Source organism: Salvelinus alpinus, chromosome 3 (genome assembly GCF_045679555.1).
Source record: "Salvelinus alpinus chromosome 3, SLU_Salpinus.1, whole genome shotgun sequence".
Classification (NCBI taxonomy): Eukaryota; Metazoa; Chordata; class Actinopteri; order Salmoniformes; family Salmonidae; genus Salvelinus; species Salvelinus alpinus.
This window is the reverse complement of record NC_092088.1, coordinates 21,776,058-21,797,666: the sequence shown is the minus strand read 5'-3', so window position 1 is coordinate 21,797,666 and position 21,609 is coordinate 21,776,058. Positions and strand designations below refer to the sequence as shown.

General features: G+C 39.9%; 2 protein-coding genes across 12 annotated transcripts in view; one reads left to right on the top strand and one right to left on the bottom strand.

Annotated features, from left to right (window-relative positions):
* ndel1a (nudE neurodevelopment protein 1-like 1a) overlaps positions 1–15,942 on the bottom strand; it is a 30,398-nt gene extending 14,456 nt beyond the window's left edge. For all 9 annotated transcript variants that reach the window (XM_071392026.1, XM_071392024.1, XM_071392025.1 and 6 more), the window contains exons 1-2: positions 15,798–15,942; positions 3,442–3,542 (exon numbers count right to left, since the gene is read on the bottom strand). In XM_071392026.1, coding sequence (XP_071248127.1) covers positions 3,442–3,536 — 95 coding nt within the window. In that variant the 5' untranslated portion in view covers positions 3,537–3,542; positions 15,798–15,942. The remainder of the gene's footprint in view (positions 1–3,441; positions 3,543–15,797) is intronic.
* Positions 15,943–16,368: 426 nt separating this feature from the next.
* Positions 16,369–21,534, top strand: tex47 (testis expressed 47). 3 transcript variants are annotated; one of them, XM_071392022.1, is made up of 8 exons: positions 16,949–17,516; positions 18,033–18,105; positions 18,914–19,017; positions 19,224–19,288; positions 20,068–20,287; positions 20,472–20,628; positions 20,845–20,903; positions 21,223–21,534. In XM_071392022.1, exons 1-7 carry the CDS (start codon positions 17,400–17,402, stop codon positions 20,880–20,882), a joined length of 774 nt encoding a protein of 257 aa, XP_071248123.1. In that variant the 5' UTR covers positions 16,949–17,399; the 3' UTR covers positions 20,883–20,903; positions 21,223–21,534. The 3 variants fall into 3 exon arrangements, with proteins under 3 accessions (XP_071248121.1, XP_071248123.1, XP_071248122.1); XM_071392020.1 differs by lacking the exons at positions 16,949–17,516; positions 20,845–20,903 and adding an exon at positions 16,369–16,521; XM_071392021.1 differs by lacking the exon at positions 20,845–20,903 and having other exon boundaries at positions 17,147–17,516.
* The last annotated feature ends 75 nt before the right edge of the window (positions 21,535–21,609 follow it).

Genomic DNA, 21,609 nt, shown 5'->3' with positions numbered 1-21,609 from the left:
TCGGATATCCTTGAGCTGTCAGGGAACACGACCATCCTCCTCACTTTACTACCCAAAATGTTTTTGCAACAGAGTTTGGGGGAATCCTCAAGTAAGAGCATCCATTGTTGATACTAAGGAAGAATATTGTACAACTGCTTCACTACCAAATTCATGACAAATTCATCAGAAACACATTTAAATCGAGCAATACAAAGGGAAGTGGATTTGAATCCCCTTGGGTGTAAATGTCCAGAGAGCCTTAGGGCAATTCCACAGTAATAGAATTAGGCGGAGACTCAGATTTGTTTTACTTCAAAATGTTACCAAACAAAAACCCTTGATTTCAAAGTTGAACAAAATCATACAACTCTATGCACATGGACTAATTTTAACAATTTACATATTTGCTCTGAATTAAGATTCAAAGATATCTGCAGATAGAATAGGGTGTCAGCTATGACATGACACTGACGTCGGGAAAAACATCTATTTTGGTTATTGAACTACAGTAAGTGAAGTGGATTTACATCCGGTAACGGAATTTCAGTGACGGAATTTGGCCTACATGGGTCTCTGATCTGTACTATACAGAAATGCATAATTATGGACAGGAATATCCTTCTCTTCATGGTGATGTATCCTGAATAGGTACGCAAAGGTAGAAATATGCAACATCCTTCTTTTGCATATTTGGGTATTATTCTACACACTGGCTATTATTCTCTTGAGCTCTGCCTCCGAACAAGATCACATTTGGTTGGTCTGGACCAGACCAAATCTGAACCAATCATAGACGTCTATGTTTCACAAGTTAGGACATCACAGTACAGCAGAGTACAGCACAGTACAGCAGATATTTTCAGTACAGTACACTCTACTCTAGTGTGCTCTACTGTACTGAACTATAATCTACAGTACAGTAATCTACTTTACTGTTCTGTACTCTACCAGGGGTTGCGTTAGAGTTCAGAAATCAGCATTTTCAAAACACAGACCTTCAACCATTTCACCTGCTTTTTATATTGAAAGTCAGTGTTTTTCTGCTTCAAGAGTGATTACGGGCGTGCAACTATAGTTTCCATCACAGAAAATACATTAGTGCAACACATTCGGCAGAAAATGTGGCTTCGTTTTCATCAGATGACAACAAAAGTGCAACACTATTTGGCTACAGCCACACAAGTAAATGATCTTACAATGAAAAAGCATGTTTATTTTTGGTAAAACAATGCATGGCCATCATATTTCTAATGTTTACCATAGAAAGAATGTAAAGAGAATATTTCCTAATGCTTTGCATGAAGTTAATCTTGCATTTTATCAGAGAAAAGTAGGTAGACTACACCGAGAAAAGTACCGGAGACAAGTAGCTACACATCAGTCAGAACACTGTCTGCTGATAGAATGCCTGTTTGTGAATTCTCATCCGAATGGAAAAGTGCAAATGAAGCACAAAATTTGTCTGATGCCGAGAATATATTATAATAACAAGCATTTTAAAATTGGCGTTCCCAAAACACAGCGAGATAATTCTCATGCGTTTGTTTTTTTTCCAGTGTGAAAAATTGATAATTCTGCATTAACGTGACCCCTGACTCTACTGTACTGTTTTATACTGTGCTCTACTGTACTGTGCAAACTTGTGAAACATAAACGTCTATGATTGGTTCAGATTTGGTCTGGCCAGGGCAGACTGACCAAATTTTAAATACTTTTCAACCTCAATGGACGCCCGGTGCCTGTCAATGCTCAGTGGGTAAATGGAATGAGGGTAGGTGGTAGGTGTCAGTAAGAGCCAAAAGAAGTGACATTAAGAGAAAAGAGAGCATATAAGGAGAGAGAGAGAAGCAGAGGGAGAGAGAGAGAGAAGCAGAGGGAGAGAGAGAGAGAAGCAGAGGGAGAGAGAGAGAGAAGCAGAGGGAGAGAGAGAGAGAAGCAGAGGGAGAGAGAGAGAGAAGCAGAGGGAGAGAGAGAGAGAAGCAGAGGGAGAATGAGAGGTTGTCCAGACTGTTTTCACTCTTGCTTTGACCACCAGATGACAGAACAAGAAAGAAAACAGTTGAAATGAGTTGAACATAACAGTATGCCAGTGGAAGGGAGGAAAGTAGCAGGTGAACCAACTGTGGTTTGTGACTGATTTGCCATTGTAGCCAATTAAATTCCGCTTTTATAACATAATTACGAGTTTTAATCACTTTATAATTCATAAACAAACTTGATATCAGTAAAAACACTAACTAATTGGTAGGTCTACCTTTACTTATTTTCTAAGTTCACAGAAGTAACATCTTAAAGATGTGGGTTTTTGGAAACAGAATTACAAGGCAATGTTTCTTAAACTTACAAAAGGTAAATAATTTCTTCAAAACTAAATATAAGTGTTGATATTAGTTGGGAGGGGTCTTTACTTCAACATTACTGTGCTTTCTAATACCTTTTAAGACTTTTTCTGATAGATGTTGTCTAAGACAATGTGTTGTTGTTTGTGTCGCACTGCTTTGCTTTATCTTGGCCAGGCCGCAGTTGTAAATGAGAACTTGTTCTCAACTAGCCTACCTGGTTAAATAAAGGTTAAATCAAAAATAAAAAGACCCCCTTTTCCATCTGTTTGAACAGAAATCAAAGCCTTTGCTTATTCCTAATTTGTAGGATGGGAAAATGGTTGAAAAATATATATTCCTTAATAAAAAATCAAAAAAATAGACTTTTAGCTTTAATTTTACACCCAATGTGGCATGCTCCTATAAACTTCACATGTTGGTGCTCATGGGTCCTTTAACATGGAAATTCCCCTTATATAACTGGTTGTAGTTTCCCCTAGTGCTGGGTGTGTCTGTGGTCCACTGCGATCTTATCAGCAGTCTTATTTCAAACAGCAGTAGGCCTATGCTGTGTGATGAGGATGTTCATTGAGAGAAATAGACCAGAGATAATTCCATTACAGGGAGCAGAGTGATGTCTGCTGCCCACTGTCAGTCTCTCACAGATGAGAAAAGATAAATCTAACACCGCTATTACGTAATCCCATTCAGTAGACTATATTAGAAGAGAGAGACATACTAGGGCTTCTGTTTTTAATGTGAAACCAGATCTGTGCCTTTGGAAGTATAAAGGAGCATTGAAAGAAATTCCTAACAAGGTCTTACATAAAGGACTGTCACAGGTGAAACTGGATCTATCATTCATTACAGCTCTTTAAAATGACAGAATGATGAAAGCCATTTGAGGTCCATGTAACAAGTCTGTCTGGGGAATTTCCTTTCAGAAGTATTCATGATTTTAAAGTACAGGTACAGGTAGTGTTACTCTGATCCCACGCACACAGTGAAACCACAGGATTCAAACATCATACTGTAACACCTCGGAGTTCCTTGTGAGTTCAAGTAAAAGTTAAGCCTGATGATGACCATAGAGATAGCATTAATGTAACACAAAAGGCATGATTTGTGCAGATCTTACTTTTTCTTGTACTTGAGGGAAAGAGCCTTCCAGAAGTTAATCTCCTCGTCTTTCGAGGAGAATTTTGGAATCATATCAGTGTCCATGGTATACATGTAGATCTGAAAAATCAATAGAAACAAGTTCTATTACACAACTGCACATGGTAAAACAATCATATATATCAGTAGCACTGTTGGGTCACAAAAGTTGAGCGGCAATAAACAACCACCATAGCAAATATGATACATTAGATATTTTGCCAAAAAGGACATAAAATAGGACCAGATTAGAGTACACAGAGTATCCATCAGTGACACGGAGGACATTTTTCATTAGACACACTGCTGACAGATTGACCTGCAGTACCCTGCTCTGTCGTTTTCAATCAATACATCTCAAGCTTCTCAAGCTTTCTCTGTACAGTTGTAGTCGAGTGCCAGAGTGTGTTTATGCGTAATGGTTGAGTGCCTTCTCTTCTGTATCGAGTTAAAAAACACATAACTGACTGGAATGGTGACCAACTCAGCAATTTTAACTCTTGTCCAGTAATAATTTATTATGCACTGTGTGCCAAAGCCATAGAACCTCTCTTCTGTGTACAAAACCGAAAGTAAAAGAGTAAAAGATACAATGAGTACATTTGAGCATGTTCAATTACGACTAGCTTAATGTTCTGAAGGACCATGGAGAACAACTCATTATTGCAAGTTCCTTGGAGTGTTATTCTTACTATGTGGAAAAGTCCACAGCTACTGCTCCATAAAGGAAATATATGCAGTGAATAGCAATGATAAAAGTGAAATAGGTGGCGGTATAAAATGAGACACTCATTTCCCTGAGGTAAAAGTATGACTCGAAGTCCCATTCATCACAGTTACTCCATAATTAGAGATAAGGGAATGGAGGTGAGGCGCTGCATATGAAACCAGCCCGGAGCCCTGAGCCGAGGCCATGGGGAGGAGGGGGGGACAGACTGCTGTATAACAGACTGCTGCTATATTGCTCCCAATCAAATCTCAGCGTTATGGGTTGATACAGGCCTAACCACTCACGGAGTAGGTTTATGTGGGTGCTGTAGAATAATTTGATAAAAGGCTGCAAGTGAATGACAATAGAAATTATTTGAATAAATAAGCGTTTTTGGTGGGTGCTTATATTTGTCCCATATCCCAACCTTCCCTGAGACACCCTCGCAGAGTGAGGTCACGGCCAGGGTCGGCCATTATCAACGGCAACCCTGGAGCAATTTGGTTTGAGTGCCTTGATCAAGGGCACATTGACAGATTTTTTTTACCTGGTCAGCTCTGGGATTCAAACTAGCAACCTTTTGGTTACTGGCCCAACGCTCTAACTGCTATGCTACCTGCCACCTTTGATATCAGTTGCCTAGGATGTAAGAGCCTAGCGCCTTGACCACACCGACAGCGTCATTGCATTTTGTTACACCAGAAGTACATTAATTTCCAATGGAACGCTGTGATTGCCTCGCAGCATTCCGTTGCAGAGGCAGTTGCAGTGCATTCTGTGTGGTGCATACGTTGGATTTATTGAACGTATACATAAAACTGTTTGCATAGACAAATTTGACAGAAATGGTAGCAGAAGGTGAATGTTGAACTTTTGTTGCACACATATCCAGATGGTGCTGCATACCATTTTGCGCAATGACGCTAATCGGTGTGATCGAGGCGTAACTGTACTGTAGTAGGTCAAATGAACATGTGGAATCTAGAATGGGATTTTAAATAGATTCTACTCACTCTCAATTCTGCAATGAATGTGGGGTTTTGATGAACGTAAACAATGGTCACCACAGGAAGTAGCCTAGGTACAGTGTCTTCAGAAAGTATTCCTACCCCTTGACTTATTCCACATTTTGTTGTCTTACAGCCTGAATTCAAAATGGATTAAATAGATTTTTCCCCCTCACCCATGTACACACAATACATAATGACAAAGTACATTTTTAAGAAACATTTTGCTAATAAAACCCAGAAATATCAAACTTACTTAAGTATTCACACCCCTGATTCAATCCTTTGTAGAAAGACCTTTGGCAGCGATTACAGCTGTGAGTCTTTCTGGGTAAGTCTCTAAGAGCTTTGCACACCTGGATTGTACAACATCTGCCCAATATTCTTTTCAATACTCTTCAAGCTCTATCAAATTGGTTGATCATTGCAAGACAACCATTTTCAGGTCTTGCCATAGATTTTTAAGTAGATTTAAGTCAAAACTAACTCGCCCACTCAGGAACATTCACCGTCTTCATGGTAAGCAACTCTAGTGTAGATTTGGCCTTGTGTTTTAAGTTACTGTCCTCCTGAAAGGGGAATTCATATCCCAGTGTCTGGTAGAAAGCAGATTAACCAGGTTTTCCTCTCTGTGCTTAGCTCCATTCCATTTATTTTTCTCTTGAAAAACTCCCCAGTCCTTAACGATTACAAGCACACCCATAACATGATGCAGCCACCACTATGCTTGAAAACATGGAGAGCTGTACTCCGTAATGTGTTGTATTGGATTTGCCCCAAACATAACACTTTCAGGACAAAAAGTGAATTGCTTTGCCACGTTTTTTTCCTACAAAGTGCCCTTTGCGAGGCATTGGAGAACCACCCTTGTCTTTGTGGTTGAATCTGTGTTTGAAATTGTATGTGTTGGGTACAGAGATGAGGTAGTTATGTTAAACACTATTATTGCACAAGAGTAAGTCCATGTAACTTATTGTGAGACTTGTTAAGCACATTTTTACTCCTGAACTTACTTAGGCTTGCCATAGGAAAGAGGTTGAATACTTATTGACTCAAGACATTTCAACCTTTCTATTTTTTATAAATTAGGGAAAAAAAGAAAAAAACTAAATTCCACTTTTGACATTATGGGGTAAATGCGTGTAGGCCAGTGACCAGAAAAATCTATTTAATCAATTTTAAAGTCATGGGGAAAAGTCAGGGGGTGTCAATACTTTCTGAAGGCACAGTTTCTCTCTCTTTCTAGCACATTGGCCAGTGTGCTGACAATCATTGACAATTGCAAAATATAGTTTCACAGTGTGTGTGTGTCACATTACACATTTGCAAAGGAAGTTGTGAGAATATCTGGGCAAATAACTTTGACATAACAAACGCTGGGTTTTACAGGTACGAGCTCAGTCAATACTATTATATTTTTTAGGGCAAATACAAAGCAAAAGTAGTTTTTTTTTTCAACCAACAATTCCATCAGATCCTTAACTTTAAGCACCAGCTATCAGAGCAGCTCACAGATCACTGCACCTGTACATAGCTCATCTGTAAATAGCCCGTCCAACTACCACATCCCCATACTGTTATTTTATTTAGCTCCTTTGCACCCCAGTATCTCTACTTGCACACTCATCTTCTGCACATCTATCACTCCAGTGTTTAATTGCTATATTGTAATTATTTCGCCACTATGGCCTATTTATTGCCTTACCTCCCTTATCCTACCTCATTTGCACACACTGAATATAGACCTTTTCTATTGTATTATTGACTGTATGTTTGTTTGTGTTGTACTGCTTTGCCAGGTCACAGCTGTAAATGAGAACTTGTTCTCAACTAGCCTACCTGGTTAAATAAAGGTGAAGTAAAAAACAATTAAAAAAAGTTTAGAACATGAGACAAAGCAAATGGCTACGTGATCTGTGAAAAAGTCCCTAACACTGCCTTCTGCCCTGCGATTAATACAAGTGGGCAACCAAGTGTTAGGTAGGGGCAATTCCAGATTTTTCACTTTAAAATGTATACCCCCCCCCCCCAAAATATTTGATTTCCAAGTTTAATAAACCATATGCACATGGGCTACTTTTAACAATTTCCACAGAAGATTTTACAAAAACAAAAAAAGAACTGTGCAGATATAAAGTTTGGTTACAGAATAAAACAGATTTGACCATAATTCAGTTTTACAGTAAATGTTTTGCACTGTGTAAACTGTTCAAAGTAGTCATTGTGCATAGAGTTGTATGGTTTGTTAAACTTTGAAATCAATAGTTTGTTTGGCATACATTTTTAAAGTGAAAAAAATCAGTCTCAGCATAATTCTGTAACCATGGAATTTCCCATAGCCTACCACTCAAGAAAAGAGTGAGAGGTAGCCTAGCTAAATAGACAGATGGACAATACTTCTGTTGTGCAGTACAGTTAGTGGCATTGATAGAAACCTTGGGAACAAATGTTGCTAACTGACTGACCTCTGCTCTGGCATCAAGTTACATTGAATGTAGTGACATAAAATACTTTTCATGGCCACAAAGGACTGAGCCAGACTGAGTCAGACATTCTTGAGCGAGGCAGTAAAACAGCTTAATTTTCTGTACAGAAATCCTACAAGGATGAACAGAATACTGCAGTGGATTGCCAATTTGCCATGTAGTCTAGCTTGTTCTGTGATTTACTTGAAGGCCACTACTCATTCTATTATTAAAGTGGAACTGAAATGCTCAAATCAACCTAAAACATTCTTTTACATGTCAATGTTAGGTAACCTTGTTGAACAAGGTTAGGCTACAATACAGCTATTTTTACATGGGCAGGGGCATCGGATCTACTGTCACCCGACATTAGTAAGCGAGCTAAATTAATGTCCACAATAACAAAGTAGTTAGCTAACATCAAATAAGCCTGTATAGTCCAATCAAAAACCCACTACCATATGTTTTTGTGTTCTTTCAGCTAGCAAAGTCTGTGTTAACCTCTGAGCGTCGATTGGCGCACAGGTGCGTCAATCTAAGTAACGTAATAAAAAAATGCCCCATCAAAATCCCTCAGATTAAGCTACAGAGTTTTTTTTGCATTGGATGCGGCTCAATCCACCACATCTGCCGGTGAAAGGTTGCAGAGCTAGAGTGGTGTTTGCCAGACCATGAGACATCACAAAAAAATCGGTCTTCTCACGAAAACGTACAGTTGAAGTCGGAAGTTTACATTAACTAGTTTTAATGACTACAATTTAAGTGTTTCAACCACTTCACAAATGTCTTAACTTCTTATGGCTGCAGGGGCAGTATTGAGTAGCTTGGATGAAAGGTGCACAGAGGTGCCCAGAGTAAACGGCCTACTCCTCAGTCATAGTTGCTAATATATGCATAACAGTATTGGTATTGGATAGAAAACACTCTGAAGTTTCTAAAACTGTTTGAATTATGTCTGTGAATAAAACAGAACTCATATGGCAGGCAAAAACCTGGAAAGAAATCCAAACCGGAAGTGGAAACTCTGAGGCTGGTAGATTTTCAACCAAGCTCCCATTGAAATTACAGCGAGATATGGATGAGTTTTCACTTCCTACGACTTCCACTAGATGTCAACAGTCTGTAGAACTTTGTCTGATGACTCTACTGTGAAGGGGGGCCGAAGGAGACAGGAATGAGTCACCACTGCCATGAGGTGACCATTCTTTGACCATGCGCGTTCACATAAGAGGGAGCTCCGTTCCATCGCTCATCTGAAGTCAATGTAATTCTCCGGTTGGAACGTTATTCAAGATTTATGTTAACAACATTCTAAAGATTGATTCAATACATCGTTTAACATGTTTCTACGGACTGTTACGGAACTTTTGGACATTTCGTCAGGTTTTAGTGAACGCGCTTCCCTGACGTTGGATTTGTATACCAAACACGCGACAAAAATAGCTATTTGGACATAAATGATGGACATTACCGGGGAAAAAAACACATTTCTTGTGGAAGTGCATTCCGACGAAGATCAGCAAAGATAAGTGAAGATTTATAATGCTTTTTATGAGTTTTGTTGACTGCACAATTTGTGCGGGTAACTGTATTGCTTGCTTTTGTGGCTGAACGCTGTTTTCAGATGATTGAATATTGTGTTTTGCCGTAAAGCTTTTTGAAATCTGACACAGCGGTTGCATTAAGAACAAGTGTATCTTTAATTCTATGTAAAACATGTATCTTTCATGAAAGTTTATGATGAGTATTTCTGTTATTTGACGTGGCTCTCTGCAATTTTTCCAGATATTTTGGAGGCATTTCTGAACATGGCGCAAATGTAAACGGAGGTTTTTGAATATAAAAATGAACTTAATCGAACAAGACATATATGTATTGTGTAATATGAAGTCCTATGAGTGTCATCTGATGAAGATCAAAGGTTAGTGATTAATTATATCTCTATTTGTGACTCTTCTCTTTGCCTGGAAAAATGGCTGAATTTTTCTTTGAGTTGGTGGTGACCTAACAATCGTTTGTGGTGCTTCCGCTGAAAAGCCTATTTGAAATCGGACACTTTGGTGGGATTAACAACAAGATTACCTTTAAAATGGTATAAGACATGTATGTTTGAGGAATTTTTATTATGAGATTTCTGTTTTGAATTTGGCGCCCTGCACATTCACTGGCTAGTGTCATATTGTTACCGGGATTGCAGCCATAAGAAGTTAACAAACTATAGTTTTGGCAAGTCGGTTAGGACATCTACTTTGTGCATGACACAAGTAATTATTCCAACAATTGTTTACAGACACATTATTTGACTTATAATTCACTGTATCACAATTCCAGTGGGTCAGAAGTTTACATACGCAAAGTTGACTTGTGCCTTTAAACAGGTTGGAAAATTCCCCAAAATGATGTCATGGCTTTCAAAGCTTCTGATAGGCTAATTGACATAATTTGAGTCAATTGGAGGTGTACCTGTGGATGTATTTCAAGGCCTACCTTCAAACTCAGTGCCTCCTTGCTTGACATCATGGGAAAATCAGAAGAAAATCAGCCAAGACCTCAGAAAAAAATTGTAGACCTCCACAAGTCTGGTTCATCCTTGGGAGCAATTTCCAAACGGCTGAAGGTACCACGTTCATCTGTACAAACAATAGTATGCAAGTATAAACACCATGGGACCATGCAGCAGTCATACCGCTCAGGAAGGAGACGCGTTCTGTCTCCTAGAGATGAACGTACTTTGGTGCAAAAAGTGCAAATCAATCCCAGAACAGCAGTAAATGACCTTGTGAAGCTGCTAGAGGAAACAGGTACAACAGTATCTGTATCCACAGTAAAACAAGTCCTATATCGACATAACCTGAAAGGCCGCTCAGCAAGGAAGAAGCCACTGCTCCAAAATCGCCATAAAAAAGCCAGACTACGGTTTCCAACTGCACATGGGGACAAAGATCGTACTTTTTGGAGAAATGTCCTCTGGTCTGATGAAACAAAAATAAAACTGTTTCGCCATAATGACCATCGTTATGTTTGGAGAAAAAAGGTGAAGACTTGCAAGCCGAAGAACACCATCCCAACCGTGAAGCACGTGGGTGGCAGCATCATGTTGTGGGGGTGCTCTGCTGCAGGAGGGACTGGTGCACTTCACAAAATAGAATGCATCATGAGGAGGTAAATGATGTGGATATATTGAAGCAACATCTCAAGACATCAGTCAGGAAGTTCAAGACATCAGTCAGGAAGTTCTCAAGACATCAGTCAGGAAGTTCTCAAGATATCAGTCAGGAAGTTCTCAAGACATCAGTCAGGAAGTTCTCAAGACATCAGTCAGGAAGTTAAAGCTTGGTCACAAATGGGTCTTCCAAATGGACAATGACCCCAAGCATACTTCCAAAGTTGTGGCAAAATGGCTTAACGACAACAAAGTCAAGGTATTGGAGTGGCCATCACAAAGCCCTGACCTCAATCCTATAGAAAATGTGTGGGCAGAACTGAAAAAGCGTTTGCGAGTAAGGAGGCCCACAAACCTGACTAAGTTACACCAGCTCTGTCAGGAGAAATGGGCCAGAATTCAACCAACTTATTGTGGGAAGCTTGTGGAAGGCTACCCAAAACATTTGACCCAAGTTAAATATTTTAAAAGGCAATGCTACCAAATACTAATTGAATGTATGTAAACTTCTGACTCACTGGGAATGTGATGAAAGAAATAAAAGCTGAAATAAATCTTCCTCTACTATTATTCTGACATTTACATTCTTAAAATAAAGTGGTGATCCTAACTGACCTAAGACAGGGAATTTTTACTCTGATTAAATGTCAGGAATTGTGAAGAACTGAGTTTAAATGTATTTGGCTAAGGTGTATGTAAACTTCCGACTTCAACTGTATGTAGCATCCAAACGGTTTGAACTACAAACTATTATGACCACTATGAAAAGGGGAGACTCACGAACATGGTGTTCTTGGGACTTGTCTGAAGTATGTTTTTTAAATTATTATTATTGTTTTACAAAAAGGAAGTATGAAGGTAGTTTTGTGCCTACCCAAAAAGGGGTTAAATAAAATGTATATATATATATACATACACACACAGTACCAGTCAAAAGTTGACACATCTACTCATTTAAGGGTTTCTTTATTTTTACTATTTCATACATTGTAGAATAATAGTGAAGACATCAAAACTATGAAATAACACATATGGAATCATGTAGCAACCAAAAAATGTGTTAAACAAATCAAAATATTTTATAATTTGAGATTCTTCAAATAGCCACCCTTTGCCTTGATGACAGCTTTGCACACTCTTGGCATTGTCTCAACCAGCTTCATGAGGTAGTCACCTAGAATGCATTTCAATTAACAGGTGTGCCTTGTTAAAAGTTAATTTGTGGAATTTCTTTGCTTCTTAATGCGTTTGAGCCAATCAGTTGTGGTGTGACAAAGTAGGGTTGGTATACAGAAGATAGCCCTATTTGGTAAAAGACCAAGTCCATATTATGGCAAGAACAGCTCAAATAAGCAAAGAGAAACAGTCTATCATTAGTTTCTTCAAGTGCAGTCGCAAAAACCATCAAGCGCTATGATGAAACTGGCTCTGATGAGGACCGCCACAAGAAAGTGTCTATTTCCATCTTGTCCAACTGTGTATGTAGCATTTCATGTAAACCCTGTTTCTTGTCTGCATCAAAGTAGCGGTCCTTGTAACTAGCATCGAGCATGGTGGCAACACAGTAGAGGCTCAGAGAGAATGCCACAGAATCGCTTGTTCACAGCCTCGCGTACTTTTGTAAGTTTTAACCCCACGGTCTGTGTCTGCAGTTTTGTTGAGCAGGCATTTCAATGCCATGACAGAGGGCAGACGCAGTTGATTAGCTTATTTCTCGAGTCAGTTGTTCGACTGGGGCTAGGAGTGTGTTCATGTTTCCAAGTTTCAAACATGTTCTCAAATGCCATTGAAATGGAAGCAGCGGTATGAGAACCAGCACATTCTTGAGCATGCAATATGGCTTTCCTTAGCATGAAAGCCTCTTCGACCCAATGTGCTGTCAGACTCAGCATGCTCATGGGGCCGACATCGCTGGTCCAAATGTCAGTCTTGAAGCTAATAGCAGTGGACGCCCATAGCAAGTAGCTCATAGATGTACTGCTCGAGTTGTTGGAAGTGTGCGCTTAGTATTTTTCTGCTTTTGTTCTGTGTAGCGCTGTATTTTTTGTGGCGTCATTACGCCATCTATTTACGTTATATAGGTATGCACGTCAGCTATGACATCGGTTTTGCACAGGCGTTAAACCAGACATCGGTCCTATGCTGATGTTGGCATTTTTAGCTTTAATCGTCCGATTCCGATATGCTCACCGATATATTGTGCATCCCGACAAAACATGGTACAAACATTACTGGGCACAGACAACAGCACAAAGGGCAAGAAGGTAGAGACAACAATACATCACCCGAAACAGCCACAACTGTCAATTTGTGGTCGAATTGCTGCAAAGAAACCACTACTAAAGGACACCAATAAGTAGAAGAGACTTGCTTGGGCCAAGAAACACGAGCAATGGACATTAGAAATCAGTGGAAATCTGTCCTTTGGTCTGATGAGTCCAAATTTGAGATTTTTGGTTCAAACGTTGTGTCTTTGTGAGATGCAGAGTATGTGAACGGATGATCTCTGCATGTGTAATTCCCACCGTGAAGCATGGAGGAGGTGTGATGCTTTGCTGGTGACACTGTCTGTGATAAATTTAGAATTCAAGGCACACTTAACATGGCTAGCACAGCATTCTGCAGCGACACGCCATCCCATCTAGTTTGCGCTTAGTGGGACTATCATTTGTTTTTCAACACAACAAGGACCCAACACACTTCCAGGCTGTGTAAGGGCTATTTGGCCTAGAAGGAGAGTGATGGAGCGCTGCATCAGATGACCTGGCCTCCACAATCACCCAACCTCAACCCAATTGAGATTGTTTGGGATGAGTTGGACCGCAGAGTGAAGGAAAAGGAGCCAAGTGCTCAGCATAAAAAAACTGGAAAAGCATTCAAGGTGAAGCTGGTTGAGAGAATGCCAAGAGTGTGCAAAGCTGTCATCAAGGCAAAGGGTGGCTACTTTGAAGAATCTAAAATGTATTTGGATTTGTTTAAGACTTTTTTGTTTACTACATGATTCCATGTGTTATTTTCTAGCTGGGCTAGAAAAAGCTGTCTAGAAAAATGAGTATGCAGTCAATGCAAGCTAGCTATGTGTCTGTTCAGAAGAGTTAGCTACAGACATGTAGGGTTGTTAATAACAGAGACTTACCAAATGATGCTGCCAAGATCCATAGTGAAATCAATAATACATAGTAAAATCCTGTACCGTATCAAGCGGTTTTGCTAACGTCATTAGCTAACAAAATATTAATCAATGATAGCTGAGCTTACTGTGGTTCTTTGACTAGCTGGCTAACTACATTATAATTTATGCCATGTTACCTGGCTAGTCTCTAACAAGTTAGCCTTCCAAAAAGGCACTTATTTTCATATTATTTTTAATTAAACCCATTTTTTAAATTAAAACATTCTCAATGAGGTTACTAACATGCATTGTCATCGTGCATAAATAGTCAGATGAGTCAATTTTCAAACGTTTAACTGAATGTTTTAGCAGGGTGGCAGGTAGCCTTGAGATTAGAGCATTGGGTCAGTAACCAAAAGGTTGCTGGTTTGAATACCGGGGCCAACAAGGTAAAAACAAATTAGCTGTCGCTGTGCCCTTGTGCAAAGCACTTCTAAATTTGGGCTACTTCTAAATTGCATTGCGGTTGCCATGGCATTTCTCTTTAAAATAAAATCTATACATTTCACTGTTACCTGCTGCTGCTACTGACTACCAGGCAGTGAGGCAGGCTGTTGCTGAGTAAGAGAGTTAGTGAGTGATGAGGAGGACCGGAGGGGTGTGTGTGTGTGTGTGTGTGTGTGTGTGTTGAGCTGAGTGAGTGAGTGGAGAGCAACGCCAGCACTTGCGCACGCCATTACAAGTGATGTAAGAACAACGAACAGCACCAGCTAGCTACATACTTCTCCCTCATGTCGTAGAGAGAAACAGTAAAGGCGTCTTTTTGTAGGCACTAACTCCGCCATGGTTCATTGAATAAAGCCTATGGGGAAAGTGAATGGCATTTTTGTAGGGTTTTTGGATTAACGCCAAAAATAAGGTCGGTGGAAAACATAATGTTTTGTTCTATTTGATAATCTTCATCAGCTAACGCAACTTTTTGTGAATTTTGAAGCATTTATTTAATGAAAAAAAAGCACAAAGGCTTCATAATTCATAAAGGTCATGTTAACTGACTGCTATTATAGAACAAAACATATAAATTAGTTAATGAGTTAACCTCAGACCTTATTTTCAGCTTTTATTCCAAAACCCTATTATTTTCCATAGGGATAGCTAAATGAACCAGAGGTCACTCATATCTAGTTTTTAGGACTACATTTTTCCCCTCTTGTTGCTAGTTTTAAAATCTTGGGGGCAGGTTTTGAGTTGCAATTGCCCTGGAAATTTTAACTAGACCTGGCAACCCTGCACGCATTACCTGACAAGATTGCCATTATACTGAAAGGAGAAATTCTCCTCATTGGCAAAAATGATATCACAAAATGTGGTGCAGAATATTGGTAAATAATTGGCTATATGGTGAATAACGTTATATCAGTCAAATATGTTGTTGTAACGTAGCTATCAAACTTAACTACTATTATTGAGTATTTCTAGCCAAGTTTCAGTGAATATCATCCTTGCTTGAGGGTCTTCAGTTTTCAAGCCTGGCCCCTTGGCCCTCAAACTAAGATATTATAAACTATCGTTATCTAAATATCTATCGCAAATAATGTAGCTCGGGGACCATTGCCATTTAGCTTACTGTCATTAGTTACAAGATACGCCTAAATTAACTGTCAAAACCAAACCGTCAGCTGTCAAACATGGGTGGCCGCTCAGCTCGGGTACACCGGGCGTCGCTTGGCTAGCTAGCTAGCTAGCGTTACGTTAGCTAGCTAGCTAACTACCCCCATCATTTCAAAGGAATTGTATTTTCATGCATTTTACTCAAATAAAGACAATGATACATCGCGTCAACATTATACACAATTTGATAAGTACATGTTGCGATGTACCTGAACATTTCCATTCGATGTCTCGCCCCCTTTCGATGGTTTTCAGTCCATCGTAGTCGTCCCGCCTGGTGGTTCTGTGCTTGGAGGAAACTGTTGATGCTGTGATTCACGCGCAGCCTACACAAGGGCAAGACACGCACGTGATGAGCAGAGCAAGCATATCAAAATTGATGGACCTTTGTTTTAGCGTCATCTGGTGGTTTAAAGCTGCAATATACGTTTTCAATTACACGTTTTTAAAATGATAATGCTTACAGTATTTGACTGAGATTGTACAAAGAAACATTTGCCAGGCTATCTCGAACTAGGATCATATTGTTGTTGAGTGGTGAATAAATTGGTAGATTTTTGGGTGTGATCTAGTCATACTCTCCTATTCTTGAATAACATTCTGGGGGGAAACATTTAGCTAACTTAATAACTGGACACGTCTGTTTATTATAGACTTTATTTTTACGGCTTTATTAAAGGCTTTACTAGAAGGTAAGTCACCTGTCTTGAATCCAGCTTACACACAGGTGCATAACCCGAGTCTTTCCCTGCTCCCCCCTCATTCCAGTCCCCACATGTGTTGCTTAGTAACACTTCCAAACATCCATTGTCAGTAATGGCTTCCAGGTCGCACGAAGTTGATAATGCGCCCTTTACCATCTGGAACTCCGCCTTTGAAGACAGAATGTCGCTGCTTGCAAAGCTGGAAGAGTCCCACAGGGCCGTTAGAAAGGTTTGTGCTGGCACTTTGTGCTGCAGTGCTAGAAAAATAAACTTCTCAGTGCATGAAATGGGTGATCTCCATGCCAACTCATAACACCACAGTTGTGATCCGTAGCCCTAGGCCTATAGATTGAGTGGTGTGAACATGTGTTTATTATTAGATATCTCTGTGATATGATGTCTGGGTGCCTGCAATAACAATGCAAGTCATTTTTTAACAAGCAAACCTGGAATACTCCCTGTACCCTGTGTTGTGAAACTGCCACTGTGGTGTTTATGGTGTGGCCTGGTTATGTGGCCCTCTTTCACATTCAAATGAGGCCCTATTTCATATTCAAATGGGACCTTCTACTACAAGAGGAGAATGTTTCGTTGTCATAGAGACTTATCCTCTTCAACTGGCAATCCAGAGAGTAAATAAGGTACCCAAGCATAGGCGGGTAGTGTCGTGGAGTGTACTGTAGGAGCGGTGGGTGGGGTGACTGTGGTGTGTGTGTGTGTGTGTGTGTGTGTGTGTGTGTGTGTGTGTGTGTGTGTGTGTGTGTGTGTGTGTGTGTGTGTGTGTGTGTGTGTGTGTGTGTGTGTGTGTGTGTGTGTGTGTGTGTGTGTGTGTGTGTGTGTGGCCAGGAGGACCTGCCTTCTCTCTCATTCTACTACGTACGAGCATCCCCTTACAAATAGGGCTGGGTCTGTTATCAGTGGATCTGTTGCCAGTCTTGCGTACTGCAGCTGAGCGAAGAAGGATTGGCTTTATTGCACTAGGGGGAACAGTAGGTATCCAGGATATACCATGCAAGTGGTAAACACAAAGGGAGGGCTATCTGCTGCTGCTGCCTCAGTCAGTACTTGACTGAGAGAGAGACAGACAGAGAGAGAAAGAGAGAAGAAATGGAGGCATCCAGCCAGCTACTAAGTCTTGACCAAAAGAAGGAGGAAGATGTTGGGACTAGCTTGTTTCACTGCCATATGAAGCAAAGACGGCTTTTTAATCCTCAAGAGGAGATGGTTTGTGTAGTTCATTGTCTGGGAGGGCTAAAGGAACAATATTCAAGAGTCAAGTTCAATGCTTTACTTATTTATCTAAGAGTCCACATTGTTTGCAATGTACTGCAATGTAAACGATATGATTTGAACAGCTTGTACTGTATAAAGAGTGTCCTGGAAGGATAGGCAGGGCCGGCTCCAGCTATAAGCGACATAAGTGGTCGCTTATGTCTTTGATTGATTGTTTGTGTGATTGGTCAGTGGGTCGCTGGTTTGCTTTCATTATTATTTTATTTGTATTTTTTATGTATCGTTTATTTATTCAGTCGAGACAAAATAACATACACACACAACCGAAGAGCAACAAATTTGTTTACTTATCACTATCCCAACCTAACCCACCTCATCCAGAGTTAGGTAGGCTTGTAGCCTTAACTATTTAAGTAGGGCCAATAGGCCTACTACTATTTGTCTATTCTTGATACCTGTTCTCTCACTCATCAGATAGCTTAATACCCTTCTTCTCTGTCTCTCCAGAAGTTCCTGTTACACCGGTTGATAGTCGTCGCCAGCCTCCCCCAGCAACTCGCAGACAGGAAAGACCTGGGAGGTCAGCCAAACATTACTGTAGAACACATTTAAGAGCTATTGTGCATTCCAGGGCGGATTACAAGGCATCACTATTTCACTGATAGAGGTCCTTCCTGTACACTGACTCAGGTTTCTCTTTCTCCTACGGAGCATGATTTTGTTTATAGCTGATAGGTCAAATCAAAATCAACGTTCAAAATGCTTTCCAGTCACTTTAACTCTACCTACATGTACATATTACCTCAATTACCTCGACTAACCGGTGCCCCGCACATTGACTCTGTACCGGTACCCCCTGTATATAGCCTTGCTTGTTATTTTACTGCTGCTGTTTAATTATATTACTTAAATTTTCTATTTTTTACTTATCTATTTTTTATTTAGCACTTTTTTTTCTTAACTTCTTAAAGCATTGTTGGTTAAGGGCTTGTAAGTAAGCATTTCACTGTAAGGTCTGCACCTGTTGTATTCGGCGCGTGTGACAAATAACATTTGATTTGATTTGATAATGTGTTTATGAACGTATGATGTTGGGACATACTTCCTCTACAAATACTCTTCACAGAAAAAGTTACTTTACTTTAGGATGCTCCTTAGTTGGGGTTATTTGAACAAGTCTTTTGTTATGGGCCACTTTCTGGCTGACACACCTAGGTCTGTGAGTGAGAAGGAAGGACATTATGGGGCGATCCTTATACAATATATTGGATGCAATAAAGCTTATTCATGCAAACCAAGGCGTTTCCAGTAGTGAGATACCTCACTCTGTTATCAGTGAACTGGGGTTATGCAAGTAACTGTACATTCTTTCTCCTTTGGTTGTACAGTACACTACGAAGAACTGAACCAGCGCTTGCAGAGGTATTACCAAGGTGACGCTATCACAGGCCTGCTTTTGCTGTACCCAACCTGCATGCTTCATGTCATTGAGGTAAACAAGATTAACCAGTAACACCTATTAATGAAACTCATATAATATATACAAATCTGTCAAAATCCCCCGTCAATGCAGCGACAAGGCACTAGTCTCAGCCAATTACTTTAATAAGAGGTGAACCTTCATTGCTCATCTTTCTATTGATTAGCATAATGATATGGTATTTTCATTAATGACCATGCTCTTTGTTTCTCTGCTAGTCCTCCAGCGAGGTTCTTGTGTCTCTGCTGCAGGATCTGAGGGACATGCAGGAACGGCCACACTGGTAGAGTATCTTACTATGCAGATTTGAATCAATATATCATAGTTTTATCTCTTCTGCTACTAAGTTCCGAGGGTTATGCACAGTGGTGTAAAGTACTTAAGTAAAAATACTTTAGAGTACTACTGAAATAGTTTTTTGTGGTAACTGTACTTTACTTTACTATTTATATTTTTGACAACTTTTACTTTTACTCCACTACATCCCTAAAGAAAATAATGTACTTTCTACACGATACATTTTTCCTGACACCCAAAAGTACTCGTTACATTTTTAATGCTTAGGAAACATTTTCAATTCACGCACTTAAAGAGAAAATATCCTGGTCATCCCTACTGCATCTGATCTGGCGGACTCACTAAAAACAAATGCTTTGTTTGTAAATTATGTCTGAATGTTGGAGTGTGCCCCTGGCTATGCGTAAACTACAAAAACAAGAAAATCTTGCCGTCTGGTTTGCTTAATATAATACATTTGAAATAATTTTTACTTTTATTTTTGATTCTTAAGTATATTTTAGAAATTACATTTACTTTTGATGCTTAAGTATATTTAAAACCAAATACTTTTAGACTTTTACTCAAGTAGTATTTTACTGGGTGACTTTCACTTTTACTTGAGTCCTTTTCTATTACTTTTACTCAAGTATGACAATTGGGTACTTTTCCACCACTGGTCAAGCATGTGCATTCCAGCCTCAATATAGCTGACTAAAACCCAGACATAAACATTGCTTGACATGCTGTCTTGATGTTGTCATGGTCCCTATCATCGTCATACAGTGTCCTGATCGAGGCACCCAGGGTCCTGGTGATGTCACATGACCTTCCCAGCAGGTTGTTCCAGCAGTGGAGCTACAAGGTGCTGAATGTGCAGGCCAGGGTGGGTGGGATGCTGAGTAGAGACGGGCCAGAGGAGGAGGAGGAGGACACAGACACACTGGTCAGCACCGCCCTGTCTATGCTGCTCAAGCTGGGGAATCACCTCCTCAAAGCCACCAAGGTGTGTCATCATTAGCATCGGTTAGACTACAGAGACTTATCATATCCTGGGCTCATTTAAAGGAAGATCCACCTGCTATTTTTGAATTAAATGTTTCCTACTCTAGATACCATAAGTGGAATCTCTCATTTCTGACAGACCATTATTTTTGGCGCCTCTATCATCTCTCTATGTATTTGTACAGGGGTCAAAGATGCCCCCGGGCTCTGTTTTGGATGAAGTGCCAGAGATGATAGTCCCCCAGGATATCCTGGTTCAGCTCCTGTCCAGAGGAGAATTTCTGAGCCCCCAGCAGTACCTGCAGGCCTACCACACCCCTCTCCACATCCTCATGGACTCTGGTGAGCAGGACTTTAATCACTCATCAACAGGGCTGGGGTTAACTCCATTTCAGTTCAGTCAATTTGAGAAGTGAATTGAAGTTCCAGTACATTAATTAATTGAACAAATTGTCTGTGAAAATCAATGGTTCTCAGATTGTTATATAGTTCACGATAACTGATAACTTTGATATCTAAACATTGCCACATGCTGTATGTTCTGTGATTTGTTTAAAGGGCACGTGTTTGGAAGCAGTCAGCTAACTACAGTTTAGTGTTTGGCCAAAAGGTCAAAGGTATGGGTCTGTCAGCATGAAATCAATGCACGTGGTTTGAACCCAGAGAATAACATTGCATGCATCATCTCAAATTGGATCTGCATGACTTTGAATGGATTGTATCTCTCTGAATGAAGGATATTTTGATTCCGGCACAGTATATTCCTTTGTACGCAAGGGATCTTGATGTGTTGCTGTGCATTTGAATCTTATTCCTTGTCTTTGTCTCATGTTCTTGTCCTTCTCAAAGGTCTCTGCATGTAGGCTTTGATATTGGGATTTATTTTGTGGACACTGTCAGTTAGGATGATTCACATGTTTGATATTATTTCCACAGAGCGTACTTGGCCTCCACCTGAGCAACTTCGATGTGAATTCTGACTTCTGATGCGATACAACTAGGCATTTGAATGTGCTCCCTACTCAATCTGTTTTCAAGGTTCATGCCTGGTTATTTGTATGTGTTATTGAGAACTGCCATTCATCTGAACTGTGTGAAACATTCAACTCTAAATAATTGTCCTTGCTCCAACAATGGATACTACATAACAAGATACATTGTTTGATATAGTGTTAAAATACACAGGGACTGCAGGGTAGGTTTGGTTGTATATTGCAAATATTTCATAAATATTTTATTGAATGTGAACTGGCATTGGATGTCTTTTCTTTCCTGTGTATATACTGTCACACCCACACCATACTCACAATAAGGCATGATTAA